This window comes from Rhinolophus sinicus, chromosome 3 (genome assembly GCF_057876585.1).
Source record: "Rhinolophus sinicus isolate RSI-liver-muscle chromosome 3, RSI-T2T, whole genome shotgun sequence".
Lineage (NCBI taxonomy): Eukaryota > Metazoa > Chordata > Mammalia > Chiroptera > Rhinolophidae > Rhinolophus > Rhinolophus sinicus.
The window spans coordinates 90,378,864-90,398,155 of record NC_142503.1 but is presented as its reverse complement, the minus strand read 5'-3'; the positions used below and the strand labels follow the sequence as shown (position 1 = coordinate 90,398,155).

The following is a 19,292-nucleotide window of genomic DNA, read 5'->3' as shown; positions in this document are numbered from 1 at the left end:
ATGTTTTCAGATTTTTTGGGTAGATACCCAGGAGAGGAATTGCTGGGTAATACGGTAATTCTATTCGTAATTTTTTGAGGAACCTCCACACTGCCTCCCATAACGGCTGCACCAGTCTGCATTCCCACCAACAGTGTATGAGGGTTCCTTTTTCTCCACAGCCTCTCCAACACTTGTTACTATTTGTCTTGTTGATGATAGCCATTCTGACTGGGGTGAGGTGATATCTCATGGTGGTTTTGATTTGCATTTCTCTGATGATTAGTGATGTTGAGCATTTTTTCATATGTCTATTTGCCATTTGTATGTCCTCTTTGGAGAAATGTCTCTTCGGGTCCTCTGCCCATTTTTCAATTGGGTTGTTTGTTTTTTTGTTGTTGAGTTGCACAAGTTCCTTGTATATTTTGGATATTAGCCCCTTATCGGAGGCACTGTTTGCAAAAATCTTCTCCCATTCAGTTGGTCGCCTCTTTATTTTGTCGATGGTTTCTTTTGCTGTGCAGAAACTTTTAAGTTTCATATAGTCCCATTCATTTATTTTAGCTTTTACTTCCCTTGCCTTTGGAGTCAAATTCATAAAATGCTCTTGGAACCCAAGGTCCATAAGTTTAGTACCTATGTTTTCTTTTCTTTTTTTTTTTTTTTATATTAGTTTCAGGTGCACAAGACAAAGCAAAACTTAGACGTTTATCATTTATATCCCTCACACTGTGTGAACCCCCCTCCCCCCATCCACTATCCCTCTGTACGTTCCCCAAATTAATTTTCAAACCCCCATGACCATCTTGTGGTTACCGACTATTTTTCAAAACCTCTCACCTTCCCCTTATCCCCACCCTCCCGCCCCTCTAGCAACCCTCTGTTTTTCCTCCATGTTTCCAAAACTGTCTCTGATTAGTTCATTCACTTATTCTTTTCTTTAGATTCCGCATATAAGTGAGATCATATGGTATTTGTCTTTCTCTTTCTGACTTATTTCACTTAACATAATGTTCTCTAGGTCCATCCATGTTGTTGCAAATGGTAAGATTTCTTTCTTCTTTATGGCTGCGTAATACTCCATTGTATAAATGTACCACAGTTTCTTAATCCAGTCATCTACTGAAGGGCATTTCGGTTGTTTCCAGGTCTTGGCTATTGTGTATAGTGCTGCAATAAACATAGGAGTGCATAAAGATTTTTTAATTGGAGTTTTGGATTTCTCTGGATAGATACCTAGGAGTGGGATTGCTGGATCATAAGGTAGTTCCATTTTCAGATTTTTGAGATACCTCCATACTGTTTTCCACAGTGGCTGCACCAATCTGCATTCCCACCAACAGTGCACCAGCGTTCCCTTTTCTCCACATCCACGCAAGCACTTGTTGTTTGTTGATTTATTGATGATAGCCATCTTGACTGGGGTGAGGTGGTATCTCATTGTGGTTTTTATTTGCATTTCTCTGATGGTTAGTGAGGTTGAACATTTCTTCATATGTCTGTTTGCCATCTGTATGTCCTTTTTAGAAAAATGTCTCTTCATGTCCTCTGCCCATTTTTTAATTGGGTTGTTTGTTTTTTTGGAGTTGAGTTGAGTGAGTTTTTTATAAATTTGTGATATTAACTCCTTATCAAATATATCATTGGCAAATATCTTTTCCCATTCAGTAAGATCCCTTTTTGTTTCATTGATGGTTTCCTTTGCTGTTAAAAAGCTTTTTAGTTTGATGTAATCCCACACTATGTTTTCTTCTATGCAGTTTATTGTGTCAGGTCTTATGCTTAAGTCTTTGATCCATTTTGAATTAATTTTGGTACATGGTGACAAATAGAAGTTCAGTTTCATTCTTTTGCACGTGGCTATCCAATTCTCCCAGCACCATTTATTGAAGAGGCTGTCTTTCCTCCATTGTATGTTTTTAGCTTCTTTGTCAAAAATTATCTGTCCATATTTATGTGGTTTTATTTCTGGGTTCTCAATTCTAATCCATTGGTCTATGTGTCTGTTTTTCTGCCAATACCATGCTCTTTTGATTATTGTAGCCCTGTAGTACAAGCCAAAGTCAAGAAGTGTGATACCTCCATGATTGTTCTTTTTTCTTAAGCTTGCTTTGGCTATTCGGGTCTTTTGTGGTTCCAAACAAATCTGATTATTTTTTGTTCTATTTCTTTAAAAAATGCCATTCGGAGTTTGATGGGGATTGCATTGAATCTGTATATTGCTTTGGGTAATATGGCCATTTTAACTATGTTGATTCTTCCAATCCATGAGCATGGAATGTCTTTCCATTTCTTTGTGTCTTCTTCAATTCTTTCAAAAATGTCTTATAGTTTTCAGTATATAGGTCCTTCACATCGTTGGTTAAGTTCATTCCTAGGTATTTTATTCTTTTTGCTGCAATTGTATAAGGCATTGTTTTTTGTATTTCTTTTTCTGAGATTTCATTGTTAGTATATAGGAATGCAATGGACTTTTGTACATTGATTTTGTAGCCAGCAACTTTACTGTATTCGTTGATTGTTTGTAATAGCTTTTTGGTGGAGTCCTTAGGGTTTTTTATATATAGCATTATGTCACCTGCAAAGAGTGATAATTTAACTTCTTCATTCCCAATTTGGATGCCTTTTATTTCTTTCACTTGCCTGATTGCTCTGGCAACGACTTCCAACACTATGTTGAAAAGCAGAGGTGATAGGGAACAGCCCTGTTGTGTTCCTGAACGTAGAGCAAAGGGCTTCAGTTTTACACCATTAATTATGAGATTAGCTGAGGGCTTCTCCTATATGGCCTTTATTATGTTAAGGTATTTTCCTTCTATACCTATTTTATTAGGTGTGTAATCATAAATGGATGTTGTATCTTGTCAAATGCTTTTTCTGCATCAATTGATATAATCATATGATTTTTGTCCTTTATTTTGTTTATGTGATGTATCACATTGATGGATTTGCGTATGTTGAACCATCCTTGTGCCCGAGGGATGAACCCCACTTGGTCGTGATGAATAATCTTTTTAATGCATTGTTGTATTCGATTTGCTAGAATTTTGTCTAGGATTTTTGCCGCTGTATTCATCAGAGATATTGGTTTGTAGTTTTCTTTTTTTATGCTGTCCTTACCAGGTTTTGGTATCAGGGTAATGTTGGCCTCATAAAATGAATTAGGGAGTACTATCTCTTCTTCAATTTTTTGGAAGAGTTGAGCAGGATCGATATTAGACCCTCTTTGAAGGTTTTGTAGAATTCACTAGTGAAGATATCTGGGCCCGGACTTTTGCTTTTGGGAAGGTTTTGGATGACTGATTCAATTTCGTTACTGGTGATGGGTCTGTTTAGATTTCCCAGTTCTTCATGGTTCAGCCTTGGAAGGCTATATGTTTCTAAGAACTTGTCCATTTCTTCTAGGTTATTGAATTTGGTGACATATAGTCCTTCATAGTATTCACGGATGATCCTTTGTATTTCTGTGGTGTCCGTGATAACTTCTCCTTTTTCATTTCTGATTTTGTTAATTAGTGCCTTATTTCTTTCTATCATAGTGTGCCCAGCCAAGGGTTTGTCAATTTTGTTAATCTTGTCAAAGAACCAGCTCTTTGTCACATTAATTTTTTCTATTGTCTTTTTGTTCTCTATTTCATTTAGTTCTGCTCTAATTTTTGTTATTTCCTTTCTTCTGCTGACCTTGGGTTTCACTTATTCTTCTTTTTCTAGTCCTTTAAGGTGTAACATGAGGTTATTTATTTGGGATTTTTCTTGTTTCTTGAGATAGCCCTGTAATGACATAAATTTCCCTCTTAAAACTGCTTTCGCTGCATCCCAAAAATTTTGGTTGGATATATTTTCATTGTCATTTGTTTCTATGTATCTTTTGATCTCTCCTCTAACTTCTTCTTTGACCCAGTCATTCTTTAAAACTATGTTGTTTAATCTCCATGTATTTGTGTTTTTCCTGCTATATTTTTGCAGTTGATATCCAATTTCAAAGCCCTGTGATCAGAGAATATGCTTGGTATGATTTCAATCTTAGATTTGCTGTGGCTGATTTTATGTCCCAATATATGGTCTATCCTTGAGAATGTTCCGTGTACACTAGAAAAGAATGTATAGTCTGATGTTTTAGGATGAAGTGCTCTATATATGTCAATTAAGTCCATTTCATCTAATGTGTCATTTAGGGCTGCTATTTCGTTATGTATTTTCTGTTTGGATGATCTATCCATAGCTGTCAATGATGTATTTAAGTCCCCTAGTATAATTGTGTTTTGGTCAATTTCTCCCTTTAGTTCTGTTAGTAGTTGCTTGGTATATTTTGGTGCTCCCTGATTGGGGGCATAAATATTGATTACTCTTATGTCTACTTGTTGTATAGTCCCCTTTACCATTATGAAATGTCCATCTTTGTCTCTTATTACCTTTTTCACACTGAAGTCTCTTTCATCTGATATCAGTATGGCTACATCTGATTTTCTCTGGGTACCATTTGCTTGGAGGGTCAATTTCCACCCTTTCACTTTGAGTCTATGTTTGTCCTTGTAGGTGTTTTCTCTGCACTACTCCAACTTCTCACACAATGGGGAGATTCCCTGGGATATAGGCTTCTCCTCTATTGATAGTTCGTCTGTTTCGCAGGGCGCAGTGTCCTGGTGGGTATGCGGAGAGCTTTTGAAGTTCCAAAGCTCTTCCTGCACCAGATTCAGAGCCTGTATGTTTCAGCAGTTCTGTTTACTCCTGCAGGGATCCGCCCAGATAGGTGGGGCCAGGAGTGGGGTGAGTTGAGAGAGGTGGACCAGAGCAATGGCTGTGACCACCACCACAGCCGGTCCTGTTTCCACAGCTCCCTCCCCTAAGCCAGAACTAGTTGGGCTGTGAATCTGTGTCTGCGGTCCACAGTTCCCAGAACAGCAAATATTCTGTTCTTTTGATCTGACACTGCTACTGATCCACTTCTAGCACCGGGCCGGTTGAGTTGGGGCGAGCTCTGGGAGGGTAGGGAGGGGGCAGCTAGTCTCATTGCTTCAGGCTTCAGTTCTCTGCAGCAGTGAGAGCTTAAACCACTGTTTTCAGCCTTCTTCCCTCAGTCTTTGCTCCGAGGTCTCTGCTGTGAGCATTGGGTTCAGCCGTGTTATTTGCTGTCCCCTCAGCCCTGTGGGCCATAAACGGAGCCCTAGCAGTCCAAGTTCTTCCCTCTCTGGCAGCTTCAGTAGTTCGGCATGCAGCGAGCTCAGAGCACTGAGCTAGGTCTGCGTCCTGAGCCAGTGGGGATCCGTCTCCGCACTTCTCCTTTCTCTCCTCCTCCCGTTCACGGAATTCACACACCTTTAGGTGAATTCAGTAGTGGGCCTCTTCATCTTGCCTGTCTGGTGTGCAGGGAGTCCTTTGTGGAGTTATAGTTGTTCGATTAGTTGTAAATTCCAGGGTAGATTTACAGAGGCTCACCTCACGCCGCCATTTTGATGATGTCTTTTCTGACCTTGACAGTTTTGAGGAGTATTGGTTAATTATACATGTATTGTATTATTCCTCTCTATTGAAATTTATCTGATGTTTTTGGTGTAATTAGAGGTGTGTCATGTGGGGTGGCCTGCGGGGTCTTTGCTCCCGCTCCCCACGAGAGAACGCAAGATATGGTGAGGGCAAAAAGGAACACCCATGGAGCCATAAGTAGGGGAGTCATATCACTATATTTTCTCTGGCAGTATCCACCTCTCTGCAATCCGCTCTTGTTAGCTCAGCCACCATCTTCTTGCTAGCCCCCATTTTTCTGCTAGTGAAGCCACAGCAGTTATATTAGTGGCCAATGACTCACTGGTTACAGCTGACAGCCAACTAGCCACAGCTGATGGCCATCCAATCATAGTTGATGGCCATTTACTACCTGAGCCAGCACCTGTCTATGTGAGGCCGAGAACCTGGAAACTACTTTCTGGGGTTCTGGCACCACAAGGTGGATTATGAGCTTGGGGGAGGAAGATCACAGAGATAAGGTCACATTTTCATCACATCATATCAAGGCTATGTAATAGCAACATGATTTACAAATGTTGATATTAGCCTGGTTATTTCACACGGTGCTCTTTGTGAGTTTTCACATAACACAAAATTATTCTGCTCTGTGTTTCTTCCAGAATTTAGTGCCAGGAAGTTTGTCTTTCCTGGCATGCTTGTGTACCTCCATTTATCAGAGAAGGAGAACTACGCAACCCAGCTTCGATGTTCTTTTATTACCTGGACTGTGAGTAGACTGAGAGACAAAGTGTAGATTGATTGCAGAAGGTCCAGATTCCTGATATGATTTTCTCTTCCTTCCATTATTTTTTGACTCTTTATTGTAATTGCTTCACAGTGTGAATGTGCAAATTGTATTGTAACTATCTCAAACTCTTTGGATTTAGGGTAGAAATCACAAGTCAACCATCATATGCTAATACTGGTCTCCAGCTTTCACCTGGTCACCCTCCCTCAATGCGCAATTTTGGTGTTTCTCCAGGAAAGTGACAGACATCGAGCTCCCTCAGGGCATTTCTCCAATCCAGGTCAGAATGGCAGCCCCAGAGAACAGCACCCTGGGTGAGTGGGGCTGGCATATGCTGGGGTTTGAGCGGGTAATAGACTTGGAGGGGTTTTATTCCTTGATTGGGAGTAGAGCCCCAGCCCCCCGATAGGACAGTATAGCATAGTGGTTAGTAACATGGGCTGTAAAGTCAGACTTTTGGGGTTAAAATGCTATCTCTGCCAGTCATTCTTGATCATGGGTAAATTGATTAATAATTCAGGACCTCAGTGTCCCCACTTGTTAATGAAGATAAGAATACTACTTCATGGATTTTTGTCAAAGAGTAAATGAAATAATATATTGCATGTAAAGAGCATAGAGGAGCACCTGGCATTTTGTAATTTATAAACGTTAGCTGTATTCTGTTTTCCCCTTTCCTGTAGCCCTGTCCCCACGGCCCCCGTGCCATCCTGGCCTCCCAGCCACAAAACCCTCTGGTTTCTACCACCAAGAAGTGTGGCACTCGCTGTCCTGCTCCAGCCGCTCCTTCCCCACTGTTGACAGCATCCTGGGCTGCCTGGCTGGCCACGTTGTCCACATGATGGGAGACTCCACGCTTCGGCAATGGTGGGAGTATCTGCGTGACAAAGTGCCATGTGAGTGGCCCTGAGGGGAGAGGGCAGGACACCTGGAGCCTCAGGAAGGAAGAGGTGAACAGGAAGGGCTTTGAGAGACAAGACTCCTATGTTGCAGAGGTTGGGGCAGTACCCTGGGAATTTTCCAAGGGCAAATGAGCAAAGGAATCAGAGCTGAAAGAATGTAATTATCATCACCAAGCTTGCTTTCCAATTTGGTTGACCGGAAGTTATGTAATGAATTCATATGACAGCATTAAAAAGAAACTTTCAAATAATACAATTTCTGATAATACAAAAACAGTCCCCGATTTAGTTTTTAAACAAAATCCACATTTTCTCTCTTAAGTAAAATTAACATAAAAGAAATAAAGTTCAGATTTTTGTACCCTACCTTCCTCAATTTCTTCCTCCCTCCTTTTTACCTCCCTTCCCCTCTCCTCCTCTCTTTTCTCTCTCTTTCCTTTCTTTGCCTCACTGTTGTGTCTTATCCAGCAGCTGATAGAGCTATGGTTCTCTTAGCACCTAAAACCTGAGTGACTTTTGCTGAATGAGTGTCATTTCCTCAGCCCCTCCAAAGTTAAATTAATCCAATCTCAACTCTTCCATGTGTGCCATTTTTTCTAAAAGTCAAGATTAATGGAAAACAGAGCATTATCACAGACAGAACGTGTGAATAACCTCTCATTTAGAAAATAAAATTAAACACTTGAAGTCTATAGTGGTTATTTTAAATAAAATTATGTCCAAGCATCTAGTACCTACTCCAAAGTTACTACAAGTCTTGAAGATACCTGAGTGGGAAGGTAGAACACCAAAGCTAGCCTGAATGCCTGTTGGACTTGGCCCACTATTCAGTGGTCATAATCTCTGTGAACTCTTTTGTGAAGTTAGCAACCGGCTAATTGTGGCCCTTACTTACCAGGTGTGTGAGGAAAGTCCACTTAAACATATTATCTCCAATCTCGGGTGGGTAGTGCAGATACAATCCTGTCTTCCTGCAAAGTTTAGAAATTTACCATATCATCACCCTCAGTCACTAGGCCTAATTTGAGGTTCCCCTTTATTTTAAACAGTTTATTGAGGTGTAACTGACAAGTCATAAACAGCATATATTTAAGTGGACAGCTTGATAAATTATAACATACGAGTATGTACATCTGGAAAACAATGTCCACACATAAGACAATTAACAGATCCACCACTCAGAAAGCTTTCCTGGTAGTCCTTGCTAATCCCTCCCTTTTACTCTTCTCTGTCCCCAGGCAACCCGCACATCTGCTTTCTGTCTTTTTAGCTTAGTTTGCATTTGCTAGAACTTCATATAAATGGAAGCATACAATGTGTACTCTTTTCTATGTGTGGCTGCTTTCACTCAGCATAATTTTATTGGGATTCGTCCACATTTCTGAATGTGGCAATAGTTCGTTCCCTATTTATTGTTGTGTAGTATTCCATTGTATGCATGGATATACCATTATTTATTTATCCATTCATCTGTTGATGGACATTTGGGCTGTTTCCAGTTTTTAGCTATTACAAATAAAGCTGCCATGAATATTTGTACACAAATGTTTGTATGGGCATACGCTTTCATTTCTCCTGAGTAAATACCTTAAAATGGAATGTCTAGATCATATAGTAGGTATATGTTTAATTTTTTTAAGAAACTGCCAACTTCTTCAAACTTGCTATAGCACTTTATGTTTCCACCATGTATTTCCCCAGTTGCTCTATGTTCTCAGCCACACTTGGAAAAGTCAATCTTTTACATTTTAGCTATACTAATCGGTGTGTAGTGTTCACAATGGCTCACTCGAGCATTTTTTTATGATGGCTGCTTTAAAAATCCTTGTCAGATAATTCCAACATCTGAGTAATCTTGGTGTTGGCACTTGGCAATAGTCTTTTCTTATTCAAATTTGTGATTATCGTGATTGTTGGTATGATGAATGATTTTCTATTGTTTACTGGACATGTGGGTTTTATGTTGTGAGACTCTGGGTCTTATTTTACCTTTGTCCTTTTCAGCCAGCACTCACCCTGTGTAGGTGTAGCACGCAGGTCCAGGTGTATGTTCAGCTCCCTTTTGGGTCCGGCTCATGCCACCCCAGTGAACATGGAGAACCAATTCCACAGCCTTGTTGCCACTGGGTGAAGGTACAAGTTTACGTTTAGCTCCACCCTTTGCCCTACTGACACCGGGGTGGGCAAGCACAGGGCCAACTGGCATTTCTTCACTCCACCTGTTTCATGCCATGTTGCTACCAAGTGGGAAGGGAAACTCGGATCCCTCCTGAGGTCAATTGTATTTTAATCAAGGTATATGTTACTTTGAATTCCTTGTATATTACAAAGAACCAACTAGACATTTTGCAAATGAAAATATCCTTTAAAAACTCTGAAGAAGGAATAAAGAGCAGAGGATACTACTTTAGAGCACATTAGTAAGCTAAAGAATTATTCCAGAATTCAGGTTCTCTTCCTCATCATTATAGTATTCTTTAGAATTCCCTTTCCCCTATTATAGTTAATAATTCTTTACATTAATTTTCCTTGTTCAAACTAACGTGTGATTTCTTTTTCCTGATTGAACCTTGACTGATACACTAGCAATTCCTAATGAGTCCATTTTTGACATTTCTCTTTTTTGCTGAAATAAAAATAACCCTAGAATTTCAGTTGCTTGAAAGTTGGACTCAGCCAAAGTCCAGTGTTTGGGAGCAGGCTTCCACACTGTTGTCCTCAGAGCGGTAACTCTAGAATCCAGGTTCCTTTCATCCTATGTGTCCACTGTCCCCTGGGGCCTCCCGAGATCACTACTGGATCCTCTGTACCCAACCCACTGATGATGAGAAAGAGACAGAGAAAGAGAGGAAAAGGGAGAGGGAGAGAGAACAGAGAATTGTATGGGTGTTTTATGTCCAGGCATGGAAGTGGCGTACATCTTTACTGCTCACATTCCAATGACTACAATTCAGTCACGGTCCAAACAGAGAATTTGGGAAATATAGTCGTCAGGAAAAGAAAATACTGTGGTAAGCACCTAGCTAGCCTCCCCTTCCCACTTTTCCATTGCATTTATGTTAATTTTAGACATATCAGTGCACAGTGTTTATATTTATAATTATGTAAATATTTTTCTATTAATAGTCAAAACTAATACGATAATTGAGTTGCTTGTGTGGTAATTTGTTTTTCCTGTCTCTCGTCTTCGTTCCTTTTTTCTTTCCTTCCTTCCTTCCTTCCTTCCTTCCTTCCTTCCTTCCTTCCTTCCTTCCTTCCATCCTTTCTTGTTTTTCATTGATAAATATTTATTGAGCACCTGTGATATTCAGGCACTGTTCTATGTTATGACAACATAACAGTGACCAACAACAAAAATACTAACATTCCTGTTTTGTTGTGCATAAACGCTAATGGAAAGACTCAGAAACAAGTCACAGATAGTGAGAAGTTCTGTGAGAAAAAATACTGTGGAAGTAGAAGATAGTGAGGCAGAGGAAGATAGAATGGTCAGGAAAGATGCGTCTGAGGCAGTTTCACTCCTCCATGCTGACTGTTCACTTGAAATCATGACCACAAACCTCTGGGATGCGCTAATGCTGCACAGTAATCCCAGCAGTTCTCAAACGTGGTCCCCAGACCAGCTGCATCGGCACCACCTGGGAGCTTGTGAGAAACGCAACTTCTCAGGCCCCATCCCAGACCTACGGAATCAGAAATTCTGGGGAGATGCTCAGTCTGTGTTTCAACAAGTCTCCAGGTGATGCTGATGGGCACTGAAGTTTGAGAGCCACTGTCCTGGACGACTGAACCCCCGGCCTTGTTGACGATGTCACAGCTTCTCCTTTCCCGAAACCTTCTTCATCCTCATGGTCAGCTGCCGACCCTTATATTTTCTTAACAAAACAAAGCAATCAGAAGTGAAATTCCAGATTTCCACCACCACACCTCCTCTCTTACCAGCATCTGTAGTAGTATTCTCTGTATTGCCACCTGTTTTTGAAAATGAACTCTCCATGCTCCTTCCACTTCAGCTCTAGGTCTCCTCCCCTCTTACCCGTTCAAGGACATCTCTCCACCAATTTCTCCCTTCCCTCCTAAATCACCTTCCCTCTCAACAGCAACAGCATAATTTCCGTCACATCCCCATCAGCATACAAAAACGGATAATTTAGTTGGCGAACTCATCCTAGAAAAAGTGCTACATACCTCATTCCTGAATAGCACTGTGGTCACCTTCGAAGTGCTCCCCTTGGGAAGCTATGCACTGATGCCAGTGCCTAGTCCACCCTTCAAAGGAATTTTGGGACTCTTTTTGTGGCATGGCCATCAGAGCTGTTGTTGTATTACCCTTGAGGTCCTGAATGTCATCAAAATGTCTTCCTTTCAATATTTCCTTTATCTTCAGGTAAAGAAAAAAGTCAATGGGGGCCAGATCAAGTGAGTAGGGAGGGTGTTCCAATACAATGATCTGTTTATTGCCTAAAACTTAGTCACAGACTGTGATGTGAGCTGGTGCACTGTAGTGATGCAAGAGCCATGAATTGTTGGTGAAAAGTTCGGGTTGTCTTAACTTTTTCAATGCCTTTTCAGCACTTCCAAATAGTAAACTTAGTTAACTGTTTGTCCATTTGGTACAAATTCATAATGAATAATCCCTCTGATATAAAAAAAGTTAGCAACATCGTTTTGAATTTTGATTTAGGCTGAGTGAACTTTTTGGTCATGGAGAATTGGCTGACTTCCATTGTGCACTTATACGCTTTGTTTCAGGATCGTATTGGTACACCCATGTTTCATCACCAGTGATAACACAGCCCAAAACATCGTCTTGCCTCTCCAAAAGGTCTTGGCAAACTTCGACTCTCCTTTGCTTTTGTTCATCAGTGAGCTCCTTCGGGACCATTTTTGCACACACTTTTCTCATGCCAAGATTTTCAGTTCAGAGTTTCCTAACTGTTTCTCTATCAATGTTTACTTGGTCTGCTATGCTTCTCACAGTCAGCCGATGATTTTGACACACAATTAGACAAATTTTTGCAATGTTTTCATCAGTTCTGCTCATTACTGGCCGCCCTGACCTCTCATCATCAGTGACGTCTTCTCCGCCCTCAAAAAAACATTTAATCCATTTGTACACTGCCGTTTTCTTCATGGCATTATCTCTATAAATGTGGACTAACATGTCCCTGATTTCACTTCCACTCTTGCCAAGTTTAACAAGAAATTTAATGTTTGTTCGTTTGCTCTAATTCAAGCTCAGACATTCTCGCGATGGCACACAAAAACATGAAACAACAATAATGAACACCACTCAGCAAGACACCATCACATTATCGACACAAACACATCTGTGAGACATTGACATACCAAGGGTAGGAAACCTTACCGAGCTGTTTGTACGATGCTTCCAATATAAGCGCAGGTGGCAGATTTGTGAAATTAATTGATAGACCTTTATATTAATCAGTGTGCATAATTTTATTAAAAATTTTATTATAAAATATAACATAGAAAATTCATAAAGCAGTTTCCATTGTTATAAAATGATCACCCATATAACCTCCACCCCCATTAAGAAAGAGAATGAGAATCTCACTCCAGAAGCCTTCCTGGTACCATGTCTCCTCCAAGTTATAACTCCCTCTCTCTCTCTCCCATTATTCTAGAAATCTTTATTCTGTTCTAATATTTAAGCCCTTGTTTTTCTTTATAGTTCTGCCAACTTATTAGGCATTCCTAAACAATATACGAGATGAATTTTGCCTGATTTCCAACTTCATAGAAATGAAAACGTACACTATGATTTCTGTTGTGTCTGGGGCGGGGGGTTTGTATATAAAATTCATCTATATTCTTTCAAGGGATTGTCACTCATTCCTTTTCACTGCTACATGGTATTTAGTTGTATGATTATATCACACTACAGTTTTACATTCTACTGTTGATAGGACTATCATGAATAATGCTGCTATAAATGTTCTTGTACAAGTAACTTTAAGTCCACATGAGGTTGTATTTTTGTAGGATGTCACCTGGTGATGGTTTTGCTGATGAGAGAGTAGGTACATCTTTAGACTTTTTGGTTCTGCCAATGTTTAAAAAGTGGTTTTTACCAGTTTACTTTTTCACCAGGGGTTCTTGTTGTTCCACATTCTTGCCCAACATTTGATATTATCATTTTTTTATATTTGGCAAAAAGTATGGGTGTATCATAGTGGCTTATGTGGTTTTCATTTGAATTTTTCTATTAGTCATGAGAGAACACCTTTTTTTTTTTAAGTTTTGGATATTGGGGTATCTGATTAACCTGGCACTGTTGACTGAGAAGCCATCTTTTCCCCATAGCTCTACAGGGCATCTTCGTCATGAAGCAGGTGTCCTTATGTCTATCTGTTTGGGGAATCTCTATTCTGTTTAGTGAATCTATTTGCTTGTCTCAGCACCAATACCACCCAGTCTTTATTACTATAGTGCTGTAATAATTTTGGATTTCTGGTGGACAGGAGCTACATTTCTACTCTTTTTTAAAAGAGCTTTGGCCTTTGTTTTGGCCCTTTGTGCTGCCATATGACTCTTTTAATCAACTTGTGGAATTGAAAAAAAAACTTTTTCCTGTTGTGATTTTAATTGTGATTATATTGAACCTGCAGTTCAATGTGATTCCAACTGAGATGTTTGAACATGATATATCTTTTGGTTAATGCTATTTTAGTTATTGATTGCTAATGTAGTTTCATTGTGACCAGAGGTCATATTTTTAAATTTTGAAATATTTTGAGATTTGATGAAAACTCACTTTTTGGACCAGTATACAATCAATTTTCTAAATGTTCCACATAGGTATTCTGCAATTGATAGTTTCTGTGTGTAAATAGGGATGGTTTTTAAATCATGTTGTTCAAATCTTTACATCATTACTAATTGTTGTCTATTTACTTTACCAGTTATAAAGAGATATGTATAAAAATCTCCCAGAATGATTGTGATTTTTCCCACTTTTCCACGTGAATTTTGAAATTTGCCTTATTTATTTATTTAATGCTATATTATTAGATGCATAGCTATTTAGAGTTATTACAAATTCCTGGAAAATTGAACTTTTTATCATTATGAAGAAAATTTTCTTATTCCTAGTTGCCTGAAGGTCTGTATCAACTTTCTTTGGTAACTGTTTGCATGCTTTATCTTTTTTCTGCTAGTGTCAAGCAAGGAACACACATTGCATTTGGTTAAGTTTCTGACATTTCTCTTAATGGTTATAGTGCTATTCAAATTATCTATTACATATTAGGTGAGTTGTAATAGTTCGTGCTTTTTAATAAATTGGTCCATTTCATCTAAGATGTCAAATTTATGTGTGTAGAGTTGTTTGTACTACTCCCTTATTATACTTTGATGTCTGCAGAGTCTAGTGGTAGCCTCTATTCTATTCCTGGCATTGGTAATTTTTGTCTTCAGTTATTTTTCATTTGATTTTTTTCTATATTTTCAATCAAATGTGATTAGATGCGGATTTTTCAACAAATTCTACTTTGGCTTTGTTGGGATCTTTGAAACAGTAGATCGATGCCTTTCATTATGTTGTTAATTGTTTCTGGGAAATTCTCACCCACGATCTCTTCAAATATTACCTCTTCCTATTTTTCATCCTTTTCTCTGAGACTCCAATTAAATGTGTTCTATTTTTCTCACTCTCTTCTCTGTAGCTTCCCTCTCTTCTGTGCTTTTCATCTATTTCCCTCTTCACTCATTCTGGGTCTTTCTTTCCAATCTGTGTATCAACTCACTACTTTTCTCTTGTTGTGTCCAATCTGCTATTAAACCCAACCATTGGTTCTAAATTGTAGGTACTGTATTTTTTACTTCCATAATTTCAGATGATTCTTTTTCAAATCTTCAATATCTCTTTTATAGTTTCTGGTTCATTGTTGAGATTTTCAAATTAGACATTTATTCCCTTGAACACAGTAAGCATAGTTGCTTTACAGTTTGTGTCTGATAATTCCAGTATCTGGAGTCCCCATGGCTTCTTTCTGTTGTCTATTGTCTCTATGCATTTAGCTTATTTTGTTTTGCCTCTTGAAGTGTCTTGTGATATTGTATTGTTTTCTGGATGTTTTATTTGACGAAATACTTCTGTGTATAATGTAAGACCTAACGCAATGTTATTTTATGTTGAAGAAGGGTTTTCATTCTGGAAGACATCTAAGAAGAGTGCTTACAGTTTAGAAACAAGGTTGGAAGTTTTGTGAGCCATCTAAACTTGCATGTGAGATAATCCCTCGGAGTACAGTACACACCACCATCCATAGTGAAGTTCTTCTGTTTCTAGCCCAGTACAGGAAATGTTACACTAGGTTTTCCCCCGTTGGAGGATGCTACGTCCATCCCTCAAAGCCTCCAGAATACATATCTGCCTTTCAGTGAACTTCCATGGATTGGAAAATGATCCCAGGTCAGTCTTTTGGGGTCTCAGCCAAAAGCAGAAAGTATTCCTATCTCTGGTATCTTTACTCACAAATACCCCCAGTTAAGAAAAACTCTAATCTCTTGGATCTCCAATTCTGGCATTCTTCTCTTAGACTTTTTAAAAACTTTTAAAATTACTTTTTAAAATTGTCTTCATCAGGATATGTGGGCCAAGTCTCACAGTGCACCGTTTGCAAAAGGTAACATACAGCATTATCTCCGAACTGCTAAAACTGGAAACCTGGGACTCACTAATACCTCCTGTTTTTTAATTCCAGCTTCCAGTTATCTAATCCTGTCTACTCGCCATCAAAAATATATCTGTTTCAGTTATTCAGGATGAGTAAGTTCTGGAGATGTAATGAAAGCATGGTGACTGAAGTTAACAATTCTGTATTGTACATTTGAAAGTTTCAAAAAGGAAGATCTTAAGTGTTCTCATCACACATACAAAATGGTAACTGTAAGCTGATAAATATGTTAATTAGTTTAACTGTGGTAATCCTGTCAGACATCCTGTTGTGCACCTTAAATATAGGTAATTTGTATTTGTTGATTATACTTCTACAAAGTTGGAAAAATTTAGCTGCCAAAAGAAAAAAAATTACAGATATAATAATATATATATATGTGTGTGTGTGTGTGTGTATATATATATATATATATATATATATATATATATATATATATATATAAATGTCACCCTCTTGCTTTTATCCCTATTTCTCCTCATCCTTGACCATTGCCAAGCCTATCACAGAGTCCTTTAAACCAGGCTCCCCATTTCACCCCAGATTTTCACAAAGAAGCAAGCAAAAGCTTTTTAAAATGTAAATTGGATCATGCTACTCACCTTCACTTTAAATTTACTTGAGACAAAAATCAAAATCATTAACATAATCCATAAGGAACTGCGTGACCAGACCTTGCCTGTATCTTAACCTCACCTCGTGCCATTCATTATGCAGCAGGAGCACCAGCCTCCTTTCAGTTCCTCAAAATTTCCAACCTCCCTTCTGCATCAGGAAATCTCTTTCTCCCAAGAAACAGTAATGTCCATGAGGGCAAGGATGTCTGTCTCTTTCTCACTATTGTATACAAAAGTACCCAGAACAGTGCCAATTTGTACCTGTAAGATATTGCTAGATGAATGCAGCCAAGAGTTACTAAGAGCCTAAACTAAAAGTTGGATGCATGTTTGTACATAGGAAACCTTAAAATGAATAATGAATGAGACTTGGTGAATTATTTGAGTTCAGACTGAGACACCGAGAGGTATTAAATATGGCTAATGTCCTCCCCAGGGAGAGCTAAGAAAACAACAACAAAACATTGGAAAGTCACCAAAACAATAGCTGACTGGTGTGGGACAGTAGGGGGAAGTACAGGACAGAGAGATTTATGTGTGCTAAAATGATAGACTCATCTACCCAGGCAATGTACAAAATATTCAAGACCATGGTGGCCATTAGAGAGAAAATATTGCCTGGGCAATTGGAAGTGTGGAATCAAAGCTCAGGAAGCCATCAGGGCTTAGACAGAAACTGAGGAGGTAGCAGTGAATGAATTCCCCAAAGGGAAGATGGTAAAGAAAAGTGGATGACAGTGATAGAATTTTAGGGAATACCACATTTACAGAATGCAAAGAAAATATGAAGCTGACAATTGAGCAAAGAATGACCAGAATGGTAGGAAAAAATGGGATAATGTAGTGTTAAGGCAAGAAAGAGAGGATTCTGGAAGAGGTCACTCAGCATGGAGAAGTCAAATGTCTTAGAGAAATAAGAGCAAACTGAATAAGAGTTAGGATGGATGATAGTGAGATCCTTGGCAACCTTGAAAACTGGGGGGTGGGGCGGGTAAGCATTAGGGTTTAGAGACAGAATGCTTATGCCCTGGGATATGGGGACTAGAAATTTCATTTGTACAAGAGGATGGTACACAGTCCTATACTCACTCCTAGGCCTCCTCTCTCTTCCTCTCCACAGCCCTAAAGCCCATGGATCTGCACGCCACATACCAGACGGGGCCCCTGATGGCCGTGGAGACCACTCGGAACATAGTGCTGCACTGGCGGGCCCACAGCTGGCCCCTGCGCTCCGCCCGCACACCAGTGGCCTCCCTGCACTCTGTAGCCCGAGAGCTGGGGGGCCTGGCAGGGGGTCCCCACACCGTGGTGGTGCTGGGGCTGGGCGCCCACTTCACCACCTTCCCTCCGTCCATCTTTGCACGACGGTTGGCAGGGATCCGGGCAGCTGTGGCTGCGCTGCTGACCCGGGAGCCCCGCACTCTCGTGGTCATCAAACTGGCCAACACTGGCTACAAGTCCGTATATGGCAGCGACTGGTTCACCCTGCAGGTGAACCGGCTCCTCCGAGCTGCCTTTGCCGACCTCCGTGTGGCCTTTGTGGACGCCTGGGAAATGACCTCCAGCCTGGCCGTGCCCGACGACATCCACCCAGGGCGGCTCATCGTCGGCAATGAAGTGGACCTCCTCCTGTCCTTCGTCTGCCCCACCTGAGAGCCTCTGCGGGTCTGGCACTGTGTGGATGGAGAAGCTGGAGGGGTGATCAAGCCTGCAAGCCCTTCCCTCAGTGGACTCTACCCCTTCCCTAACCTCTTCCTAATGCACAGGCCATAAAATCAACCAGGAAGAATTGGGATGTGGGTGGTGGCAGGGGAGAGCAGCTTAGCAGTGGTCCAGTGAATCTTGAGAGGTTTAGATCCCACATGGAAAAGCAGTGCTAAGAGGGTGAGGGTGGGGCCAGAGCTGGCAACATCTATTACATCCAGTAAAGGAGGATTGTCATTTTATGTGTTGGAGTTTCTGTGTGGAGTGTCAACAAGCCTTGCAAAGGCCTAAGACATGGATTCCATTCCAGTTTATCAGAGCCACCCTAGTGGAAAGCCTGAGTGTATATGTGAAGACTTTTATGGACTTATTGGTAAAATAAAATATTTCTCTATTTGTTAAAAGTAATACATGCTCAGCGCCGCCCCCGGTGGCTCAGGCGGTTGTAGCTCCATACTCCTAACGCCGGAGGCTGCCGGTTCAATTCCCACATGGGCCAGTGGGCTCTCAACCACAAGGTTGCCTGTTCCACTCCTCGACTCCTGCGTGGGATGGTGGGCTGTGCCTCCTGCAACTAAGATTGAACATGGCTCCTTGAGCTGAACTGCCACTGAGCTCCTGGATTGCTCAGTTGGTTGGAGCGCGTCCTCTCAACCACAAGGTTGCGGGTTGGACTCCAACCAGGGATGGTAGGCTGCACCACCTGCGACTAGCAACAGCAACTGGACCTGTAGCTGAACTGCACCCTCAAGAACCACGATTGAAAGGAAAACAAATTGACTTGGATAAAAATGCTGGAAGTACACACTGTTCGCCAATAAAGTCCTGTTCCCCTTCCCCAATAAAGTCTTTTTTAAAAAACAGGTAATACATGCTCTTTGTAGAAAATTTGAAAAAGACTGAAACAATTAACAAAGAAAATGAAAATTACCTAGAATCCCATGACTGGGAGATAATCACTGTTGGAGTACCTACAAGTATGATCCGTTGCTGCAGCGGGTCTCAGGGCCACAACTGGTGCCCGTTCTCTCCCTCCTCCACTTTTTTCTTTCTTTCTTTTTTTTTTTTTTTTGAGAATTTCGTGAGATAACACATGTCAGGTACTTAGCCTGCTGTCTGACACATAAGGGTTCAC

At 40.3% G+C, this 19,292-nt stretch overlaps 1 protein-coding gene across 3 annotated transcripts in view; it reads left to right on the top strand.

Annotated features, from left to right (window-relative positions):
• LOC148758526 (NXPE family member 3-like) overlaps nt 1–19,020 on the top strand; it is a 30,431-nt gene extending 11,411 nt beyond the window's left edge. For all 3 annotated transcript variants that reach the window (XM_088796720.1, XM_088796719.1, XM_088796721.1), the window contains 3 exons: nt 6,467–6,546; nt 6,916–7,128; nt 17,574–19,020. In XM_088796720.1, coding sequence (XP_088652846.1) covers nt 6,467–6,546; nt 6,916–7,128; nt 17,574–18,106 — 826 coding nt within the window. In that variant the 3' untranslated portion in view covers nt 18,107–19,020. The remainder of the gene's footprint in view (nt 1–6,466; nt 6,547–6,915; nt 7,129–17,573) is intronic.
• The last annotated feature ends 272 nt before the right edge of the window (nt 19,021–19,292 follow it).